Source organism: Pyxicephalus adspersus, chromosome 2, assembly GCF_032062135.1.
Source record: "Pyxicephalus adspersus chromosome 2, UCB_Pads_2.0, whole genome shotgun sequence".
In the NCBI taxonomy this organism is placed as follows: domain Eukaryota; kingdom Metazoa; phylum Chordata; class Amphibia; order Anura; family Pyxicephalidae; genus Pyxicephalus; species Pyxicephalus adspersus.
The window spans coordinates 92,948,860-92,959,963 of record NC_092859.1 but is presented as its reverse complement, the minus strand read 5'-3'; the positions used below and the strand labels follow the sequence as shown (position 1 = coordinate 92,959,963).

Genomic DNA, 11,104 nt, shown 5'->3' with positions numbered 1-11,104 from the left:
TGAAGTAGGTCATATTTCACCTTCTTTGTTTTTGACAAATAGCCTGGAATAAAAAGCTCTGTCCATGGTGCTGAAATATCTGGTGATTGATGAGTGTGTCTAGCTGATAAATTCTAATGCCAACCGTATGTTCTATAGTAATTCATCAACTATGTTAAAACTGTGTTCTTAGAGATTTTAAATTTGTTAGAATTTACCTGAGATGTTGAATGTTGAAACAGCAAATATAATAGATAGGTGTTCAAATATATTGTGTATTCCTGTAGCAACAAAACAGCATTGTTTCACATAGAAAATATTTTCTTCCTTTTGAAATGCATGTTTCATAGAGAAGCATTACCTTGTCCAATCTCTGACCTAATTGTGCAAATATTAAAAAAATCACACTGTTAACCCAGTCACTTGCTTATTTGTGGAATGTGATATCATGTTCAGTTCTTTTAACGTCATACGCACTAAAAGCTTTGCAAATACCCTTTTGAAATCTATCTACAAATGGTGAGCCACATACTGATTACTTGTGATGTTTTTTTTGTCCTTGGTGAGATTATGGCTGTTCACTGCAGAATGACTACACATTACAAATAGAGTATTTCTGTGTATCTAGGGGCTGGTGCTAAACAAAGCATTAATGTTTATGTACTTAAACATACCCAGAGTTCCAACTTTCTGATGCTAAGCATTGTTCCTTCTATTATCCCAACCACTTTCTCTTGGGTCCAATTTTGTGTTTGCTGACACATCACAGTTTTTCTAGGTTTATAACCGCAAGGGGCATTCTTTTCTCATGCTGACCACAAATACAAAACCAGATAATACAGATGATTCTATCCCATTTTGAAGGAAGACTGATGCCTAAGGAAAAGTTGGCCTATATAGAATTAGTGGTGTACTTTACTAATGTTAAAATGTAGTAAACTGCACTGGGGTGCTTGTGCTGTGCTTGGTGGAGAAATACAGCTACACTCTGACTATATCCTCCAATATCAATGTATACCCAGAAAAAACAATTTAACTTAAAATGATTGTTACTCTAGACAGCCTGTTTTAGACCTTTTTAACATGGATGAACCCTTGAAAAAAAATGTCAGGTCTTCAGGGAACATTATTACTATATCCACAGCTCTCCGTACATTGGTGTTAAGTAGGAAAAATGATGCTTAAATTGCTGGCCATTTGGAGGAATGTCACCCTTACAGTGCCAAAATGATTATTGGTGTCGCCTAAATTGACCCAAAGGTCACAAATCACTCATTGCTGAAGGAACTCCTTGCAACATATGGATGCACCCTAGAGTTCCGTAGAACCAATTTAGAAACACTGCTCTGGGAGCTACATTTGTCGTCTGATGTCTTTTCTCCTGGAGAGAAAGTCCCAAAGTACAAATCATAATTCCTATAAATGTGTGAAAGTTTTCTAATTTGAATACCTAAACCAAGGTGTTGTTTAGTTTTTACACAATCTAACAGAAGTAATTTAAATATATATACAGTGTTTTTTCATCATTCTCATTTTTGATTACAGTTATTACCGGAATATTTTTGAAAACAAAGTAAAGAGCTTAAAAAACATTTTAAGAGCAGAGCAAAGAATTCTTTCTAGGTCACAGACAATTCTAGCTAAGTGAAGTAGAAAAGAGGTATAACTATTATGAATGGGCAATAATGGTAAGAAGGCATTAGTGTTCATGATGTAGCTTGGTACCTTGTGAAGATAAACGGATGTTGTTAATTCTTACTGTTAACTCAATATCTAATTTTAAAAATGTTCTCCGTAGGGGTAAAATGTAGCATGTAGAGATATTCTGCTATTATCATCTGTCTATATTGCTGCTTTTAATTAGCAGTTCAGCCTCTGTGAAAATGGAACTTTTATTTATACAGCCAGCATAAACATTTACAAAAATGCATGCTAGCAGTTTTGTACTGTGTATGCTTATACGTTTTTGTTAGATTGTTTTTAATACATTTTTGGATAATAAATTAGAGGAGCATAAGTATAATCTAAATGTATTGCCTTTGACTCATTAAAATCTAAAACGTAACCTTTGAACACCTTTGAACACCTTTGAACGTATTAGCTTTGGATTTTAAATTTGAAAGTTCAGGACTGCCTTTCCTAATTGGAAAGTGAGTAATGAATGATGGTAGTAATGACCATACATTCAGATTGCAACTGTGCTGTTTATATGTGGTGCATTAAGACATGAGAAAAAGAAAGTACACTCTTACCTAATTTATAAGGTTTTGTATTTCGGGACATGTTACCAAATCAGCTCGTCCTTAGCAGGTCTTAAAATATAATAACTCCAACTTCAGGTGAACAAAAACACATGAAATATTGCCAGGTCGTTCTTTATTTAGCTCAGTTCAAACTCAGAAAGTGTGTCTATTCAATTAGGCACATCCTTACTGCTTCCATAGGAACTAAGAGGGGGTAAGTAGCGCGTGCTGCTAATCAAATGCACTTAATTAACTGATCATGAGCAACTGTCACCACCTCTCTAAAAGCAGAAGTGTAAGCAGTTGGTTAGTCTAAAACAGGTATGAGTTAAAACAATTGCAAGGAAGACCAGCATCTGCAATGATCTTAAAGAAGCACTTATTGCTGCCTACCAATCTGGCAGGGTTTATAAGGTCATTTCCAAACAATTTAAAGCCCATTATTCTACAGTGAGACATAATTACAAGTGGAAAACATTCAAAACATTTTCCAATCTTTCCAGGAGTGGATGTCCCAGCAAAAGACTGCAATGCTTGGAGGAATTGCAAAAGACCCAGCAGTTACATTTCAGACACTACTTGTTAACATGTTAAATGTTAAAATTCAATACAGTACAATTATAAAAAGCCTAAAGTATGGCTTGTTTGGAAGGGATGCTGGGAGAAAGACTCTTCTCTTTAAAAAGAACATGGCAGCATGAAAAGATGCATCTGAATAAACCAAAAGACCTTTTAAATAGACAAGACAAAAGTGTAGATGTTTGGTCTTAATGCACAGCACCACATTTGGTGAAAACTACAGAGCATATCAACACATACAGGAGGAGCATGATTCTGCTTGTTCTGCAGCCAATGGACCTGGGCACCTTGCAGTCATTGAGTGGACCATGAACACCTCTGTACTCAAAAGTATTTTGGAATTACACGTGGGGGCATCTTTGCTAATGTTTGGCACTGGGCTATTTACCAGGACAATGACCCCAAGCACACCAACAAATCTAAAGCAGAGTGAATGAAAGAAAAAAAAAATATCATGGTGTTAAAATGGCCCAGTCAAATTCCAGACCTTATCCCAACCAATGTCCTGTGGTGGGACTTTGAGAGATGTGCATAAAGTAATGCCCACAAACCTTAATGAACAGAAGCAAAGTTGTAAAGAAGAGTGGGCCAAACATCCTTCACAACAATGTGAGAGAACGGATGAGAATCAAATAGAGAATGATTGATTATTTCAAGACATTGCTGCTAAAGGTGGTTGTTTACACATGGCTTTTTCATTTTGACCTTTTTTTTTGTAAAATAAAATATGAAATGGGGGAATCTGTCATGTTGTTTTACACTCAAGGTTGCATTTAAATAAATTTAGAACCTGCTAATAACCAGATAAATTTTGGAACTGTGTCCTGATACATACATTTTTTTAAAACCTTTTGATAACTTTTTTTACCCCATGACTGCAAATATAGGATTTATCTATGGATAGTCTAGTTACTCAATATACCAATACCTAAATGTTATCATGATGTCTTATTAATATGCTTTTTGGGATCTCCGGGATGTACTCACAAATGTAATACCTGCCTTATACATATGTGTGAAGTAGAGTGCATTTGTTCCATATCTGGACAACTTTAAGCACATTGGTTCTTTCTAGGTGCTCACAGACAGCTGTTAGTGGTCTTTATTAACAGGCTTTTAATGCCATAAGAGTCCAGATAAAGTGGTCACCTTCAAGTAATAGGATAAATTAGTCAGCAAGCAAGCAAGTTAGTTCCTGAAGATGTGGTATGTTAACGGGAGGAAAAATGGTCTAAGTGTAACGTGTGACCTTGTCCTGATTGTGATAGCTGAATGACTGGGTTAGAACATCTCCAAAACAGTAGACCTTGTTGGGTGTTTCCAGTTTGCAGAAGTCAGTATCTATCAGATAGAAGATTGTCCAGGAAATATGAAACATGTCATGGCCTTGGGTGCCTGGGGCTTATTGATTCTCATGGGAATGGTAGGCTAGCCTGTCAAATACAAACTACAGAAGATCTACTGTAGCTGAGAAACTTGGGCCTCTTTCATACTTGAAAACCGCATGGTTAGCTGCTCCCGGACACATAGCAAACTGCTGCTAATTGGCAAACTGCACCACTTGCACCTGTTGTCCTTTTGGTTGCAGTTCTTCCTCCAGAGAAAGAAAAGCAGCCAAAAGCGACTTGCTGCTTTCAGAAACCTTGACACAATCCTCAACACTTGTACAAAATGGTTCAGTTGAATGTGAATAGTTGGGAGCACAGATGGGCCTTCAAAAGAATTCTGCGGTCAACAAATGTGAAATGGCCTTTAATGCTGCCAATGAAGGATGGGTATCAGAACACAGATTGCTTGCTAAATATGGTATATATACACCATAACATTTAAAAAAAAATGTTAAATAGCAAACAAATATAAAACATTCATAAGAATAACTTTCCGGGTAATGTTACGATATACCTATTAACTCAATATTCACTGAGAACAGTTTTATATAAACACAGTCACGTTTCCCAGACTTCTTTTGGTATAAAATTTAGCCAGTGAGCCCAAAGTCAATGAACTTTCAGTAAAACCCTCTTGTACTAGATTGGTGTTATTTCTTAATGCTTACTACATATATTTTATATGATTATAGCTGTGTGGTATTTAAGTAACTCCGATAGTTATTGTGCATAAATGCTCATGTCTCTTCAGTATGATTTTTGTCTTCTATCCAATGCAGTTTTAGGTCTCCATATCACATAAGAAAAATAGCCATGGCACAAGTAAATTTTATTAATCAAAAAAATGTAATTTTTTTTCTCCATAAAAAAAATGTACATATTTACTGTCTCTACTACACTACAAAAATGCCATTTTCATTACACCATGTGCCAATTCAATTTTTTTTGTCACTTCAAAAACTCTTGGCTAAAATGTGTAATACATCACAGAGGGAGGTATTGCTCATTTCTACTACAGTATAATGTAGAAAACAAATACAGAAAACATAAGCTATATCTTTATTTTGTATTTAACTAAGAAAGTCATAGTTCTCAGCTTTGTTATAGATATATTTTTGTCTGAATGAAGCATTTGATTGTTTGGCTTAAAATAAACTGTAAGCCATTTACCAGGGGTATCTTTCTTTAGGCAGCAGTGACAGTTATGTTGTGTTTTTTTTTTCCTAGAAAAAAGTCAAATCTTTCATTCAATAGCACAACTAAAACTTTGTGCTTGTTTGTATTCCATAGGTTAAGCACCTAAATCGGTGTTTTTTACGGGATGAGACTCGGTACTTGTATAACTGTAGATTTGACCTCAAGATATGTGCTTTCTTTGCTGACATTCCAAAGACTCAACAAAGGAGGATATAGGTCGTTATAAGCAAATGTTGGTGTTTGTAGAAGATTCCTGGAAAACTTGTTATCAGAGGTACCCCTCAAATACAAAGATACATAGTTGAAGAAGTATGATATGCCAATGATTACAAGAAGACCTCCCAAGATGATGACTGCTGTAGAAGAGTTAAAAGTTTTGTTATGCTTAGACATGGTGTCTGGTCCTTTAGTGGTGACATTTATGCACTGCTTTTCAATTTGCTGATAGATGGTAGGAACATTAATGCAGATGGTGTACTCTGTGAGTGGACTGAGGCGAGTTAAATTGTATTGTTTTATGTCTGATGGCATTCGAACATTCTGAGCAATTTGAGTAGATTGCTCGTTAAGAAAAGCAGTCCACTGTACACTAGATTTAAATATCTTTATTGTTGATTTCCAAGACACCATGATAGAATTGGTCTGCACTTCCTTAATGTCAATATTGATAGATCCATTGACTTCTTCTGGCAGGGAACCATCCACTGTGATCATAATTGTTTTTAAATCCGCACCTACTAGGTTTTTAGCTACGCATGTGTAAAGTCCAGCATCTAAGATGCTCATATTATTAATTTCCAAGGTTCCTTCAGAATGAACATAAAATTGACCAGAAAAAATGTTAGGTTGGAGTTTGGAACCCGAAGGTGTAATCCAGTATATTTCCGGCTCTGGTTCTGCTGTTGCTCTGCAGTGCAGGGAAACCGAACTACCCCTCTTCGTATCCAAGTTTGATGGAAAGCTTTGAGGAGCTATTAATGGTAGACATATTTCCATCATTTCCCTAAAATGTATATGCCTTACATTTTGTCCATGGAATTCAGGAGGATCAACACAGAGCAAAGAATCGGTTTCCATAAATCGTATATTGGTTTTATTCATATTAATCCAACGATTTACACAGTCACATCTGATAGGATTGCTGTGTATGCCTATTTCCTTAAGGTTGGGCAAGGCTTCTATAGTACTCCGATAAAGGGCACTAAGGGAATTGCTGTTAAGCATAAGGGTTTCCAGCTTAGGCAGTCTATAGAATGCATTGGGGTGAATGTATGCTAATTGTGGGTTATTGGTTGCCTCTATTTTTCTGAGTTCTGGCAAATTCTCAATCGCAAGACTGTCTATTGAAACTAGATCAGGCATGTTATTAATGCCTAGCTCCTTCAAGTGTACCATATTTCTAAAATCTCCTCTTTGTATTCTCCTAATAGGATTTTTATTTAGATCCAAAAATTTAAGATTCATAACCTTCTGAAGAGCAACTGAGGGAACATTAATAAATTTGTTGTCATAAAAAGAAATGCTTTCTAAGTTATCAAGACCTGTAAATGCATTTTCAGGTATTTCTGTGAGATTTATTCCTGCCAAGACCAGGCTGCGCAGATTGATAAGAGGCTTAAAGTTCATATCTTCCATTCTGATTATTGGATTATCACCAATCATAAGGATCTCAAGACGTGGCAAAGCTTCAAACCACTGGCTATTAACTGCCTCCAATCTATTTGAATTGAGGTGAAGTCTAAGCAAATTTCCTACCCCAGCAAATGCATTTGGTGAGATTTCGGATATTAAGTTATGATTAATGTAGAGCTCTTGCAAATTTTGAAGCCCAGAAAAGCAGTCCTCAGTCAGTTCCACTAACTTATTTTCCTCAAGGTACACAGAAAGTATCTGATAGGCATTTGTAAAATTAATATTGATCATAGAGGACAGATTGTTCTGAGATAAATCCAACCCAGTAAGATTTACTGGAAAATGGTCTGCATCCTTAACTTCTTCAATGTTGTTTGCTTGTAAAAGTAAAACCTGTGTATTTGCAGGTAACTTCACTGGGATGCTCTCAAGATTTAATGCATTGCAATCCACAGTAAGAGCTTCAATGTAAATGGATTTTGGTGTGAACCATGGTCGAACTTCACATGTACACAGTTGTGGGCAATCAGGTTTCTTCTGTGTAGCGTGCACAAGTGCAGCAAACAATAGTCCAAGTAATGGGTTTAGTCTAAGTTTTATTTCTCTCATTTTTTTCTTCAGTTCCTAATAATAGTCTACCAGTTATGAATCAGCAGTTTATTGTTCTCTGGTATAATTTTCTAACAGGGTCACTTCATGAAAACTTGGATTGTGTTTAACCCACATATAACTGCACACATTTGTAGTATTCCTTTTTAGTGACGCAAAGTGCAGTCTCATTTTTAAGAAGATCCCCACATACTGGTAAACTGAAGGTCGCGCTAGTCTTGATGGACATCAGAAAGTCACTGTGTTACCATTTTCTGGTGGTGACCATTGATGAAGCAGCTTACAAGGTGGCTTTACAATTCCATATCTGATTGGTGGTAGATGTTCTAGCATAGAGATCTGAAAATAAACATATAAACATTATTTTGTAAGCATGCATGAACATATGCAAACATGTTGAGCTCCTATAAACAATTATATTTGTTTTTTCTCTTTATATAAATATATTATATAATTTAATTACAAAAATATAATGTAATTGTTCCAATGACTGTAATTTGTTGAGGATTGCTAACATTTTTAAAAAATGTTATATTTGGATTGAAAATATCCCCTTGCTCCTGGCTTTCTCAAACAACATAGGCACAATACATTCTTTAAGCTAATTATACTTTGTGGAGGAGGAAATTCAATGGGAACATTCTGCTCTTTGGATGCCACACTATTATATTCCCCAATGACTACATGACTTTTGGTATTTTAAATGAGCATACAATCTAAGGGTTTTAATACTTTTTTTTGACCACTAAAACTTTTATTTTTTTCTGAGTGAAGGGATAGAATTTTTTTAAATTTGTTAAGCATAGATATATCTCTGCAAAAGTTCATTTTTGTATGAAGTGTCTTAATCAATATCTTATTTTGCAACATAAGGCTATTTTTATTTACATACACATAATTTTTGTATTGTGACTAAAATGAAAGCACACGTTAGTCTTTAGTCGCAACACTATAATTCATGTGAAATGATATGTATCAAAATATTTAGGGTAGTGTAACATATCAGCTGAGTTGCTCCGGGGCAGAATGTTCAGTGTTCCTATGCAGCCCATAATACCCCAGTTTTATATGTCTAGTCTAAAACCTATATAATGGAATTTTTATTTAGTCATCCTTAGTAGTTCAGAATACTGTGTGGCCATTATTTGCATTTTCTCCATTTTCTTTTGTTCCTACTGTGCCACATTTGTATTATCTACATATCAGCTCATAATTTGACATTAGATTTAATGTTTTCACAAACCTAACATGATTTTGTGGTATATCCATTGGTATATCCATTTCGGAATGTAAAGTTTGATGAAGGTAAAAAAACAAACATAAAATATATTGGAAAAATATCAGTTCAGTGTTTCTCAACCAGGGTTTAGTGGAACCCTCGGAGGTTGCTAGGGATTCCTTGAGCAATGAACAGTTTTTGTCTCTTGGGTCAGTTTAGATAGATACCAAATTATGATCATTGGAATCATTTATTGACATTTACCTTCTAATATAACTACCCAAAACTGTTACCAATGTAAATATTAATTATAGGATCATCCCTGGGAACTAATTAATCTCTGCCCATATATTACTTGAATTCGTGTCTTGGGGCAGGACAAAGGGGAAAGTGTTAAAACAGACCTTTAGAAAGAAAAGAGCCCAGGAAGGTAATGTGTGCGTGATGCCTATACATTATGCAGTACATAAATACATGCATTTCACCTGTATATTTAACCTTTTTACTGCAATACAAAAAAAATATTCGTACAAGCCAAGCCTGAAAAAAAAGCACATGAATTCATACTGTCCTGCCACCCATGAAGCCATGAATACTTCTAATGTTTATTGGATGCTCTATCCCCCCACTGTGCCTTGTGTCCTGTAGTGACTTTGGGGCTTGCTAGGAAACTATGAAGCTTACCAGGAAACGGCTGAATTTTTTTTTTTTTTTTTGCAATATTTATCGGTCAATGAAGTTCAACAGCCCAGACAGCTCAACAGTTTTGTATTCGTGTTTTTTTTTGCAGGTTTGTTTTTAGTTTCTCTTTTCAATGGTGACCATTAGTTTAGGGGTGGGGTGCACTCCTCTAATCCTAACAGGTCTATATAGATTTTTTGAAGATATATTTTTTCCGCTAAAGGCTTAGTCATATATTATAATATTTATTCATGAACTCATACTATTTAATATGCACAGATTGCTTACACTAATTTTGCAGTATAAGAACGTTTTGGTTTAGCCATATAGAGGTTGCTATTGAGCCACATGCTGTGTTACAGAGATTTTTTATTTATTTTTTGATACTTATACTGACATCTTAGTTAGCTCTGCTTAGATACAGCGACCGCAGTGGCTCAATGTGATTTTCTGCAGCTTTGAAAAGGTTTTTTTGTTACCTTGAGTTGTGACGATGGTTTTATTAAGTGCTTACTTATAGGTCTTAACTAAATGGTTTAAGTAGCAGCAGATCTAAATGCTAAAGCAAAGTTCTTTGGTTGCTCTGTTCCTGAGAGAGGAGGAAGCAAGTGAGGTGATCCCTTTTACTATATCTTGTATATGCAAGGCTACTCTGAAGAAAGTCAAACAAGAACTGCCACTTTATGGTGCATACTTTCTACCACTTTGGATTTCAGTACCTGCTTGCCCCCTGAACTTCATGGTAAGCAATCCAGTATCCTTCCAGGCTTGTCTTACATTTGAGTTTGCACCTAAAAATTTACAAGAAATGTGAAATAAAATCTAAATCTTTAATAATAAAGATAAAATTAAATGCAAGTGATAGAAAAGCAAAAAAAAAGCTAATATATATGTTAACACAAATACTGCTGCTGACAGATACCCACACAAAAGTAGTCCTAAAAAGTTCACCACACTGAAAATCACACACAGGCCACTGGGGCACTATATGGAATAATATAGCATAGTCATGTCAATCTCCCTACTTTGCCAGCTCCTTTAAACCCACCCCAAAACGGTGACAAATGCCTTCTGGAAACATCAGTTTTTATTACTATTGACTAAGGTTCCTCTGATGATTTTCTGTATGTATTCACTTTAATGGACAACTAAAACCTTTGTTGGCATTTTTTGCTTGGACATCTGTAAGAGCAAGACTGCAAGTGCATACTGATTTGTTAAATGCAACTGTAAGAACCTTGTAAAACATATCGGAGAAAAAATACAAGCTGTTCTATTTAACAGATTTCCTAAAAAAGAGGTTCAAAAAAGACTCATACAATATGTTGCTTTTTTTGCACTGTAATCACTACATTTTTTCACCTGCTGCTTTGCGTGAAATAAATATATTCATTAGTGAGTAACTGAGGTGTGTATTTGTTAAGATAACATGAGCATTTCTCAGTGCCTCGTATCTTAACAGAATAGGTAAAAGCAGGCTCATTTTCGACATTTACTACATACCGTGTTTCCCCGATGATAAGGCAGGGCCATCAAATAAGACAGCCCCCCCTTTTTAGAGAAAAATGTAAAATAAG

At 35.4% G+C, this 11,104-nt stretch overlaps 2 protein-coding genes across 3 annotated transcripts in view; one reads left to right on the top strand and one right to left on the bottom strand.

The window, feature by feature from the left end:
* The window catches only part of IMMP2L (inner mitochondrial membrane peptidase subunit 2), a gene marked incomplete at its 5' end in the record, with an annotated part of 413,525 nt that overhangs the window by 121,644 nt on the left and 280,777 nt on the right, over nucleotides 1–11,104 (top strand).
* Nucleotides 5,002–11,104, bottom strand: part of LRRN3 (leucine rich repeat neuronal 3) — a 42,943-nt gene continuing 36,840 nt past the window's right edge. For both annotated transcript variants that reach the window (XM_072401514.1, XM_072401515.1), the window contains exon 2: nucleotides 5,002–7,966. In XM_072401514.1, coding sequence (XP_072257615.1) covers nucleotides 5,504–7,627 — 2,124 coding nt within the window. In that variant the 5' untranslated portion in view covers nucleotides 7,628–7,966 and the 3' untranslated portion in view covers nucleotides 5,002–5,503. The remainder of the gene's footprint in view (nucleotides 7,967–11,104) is intronic.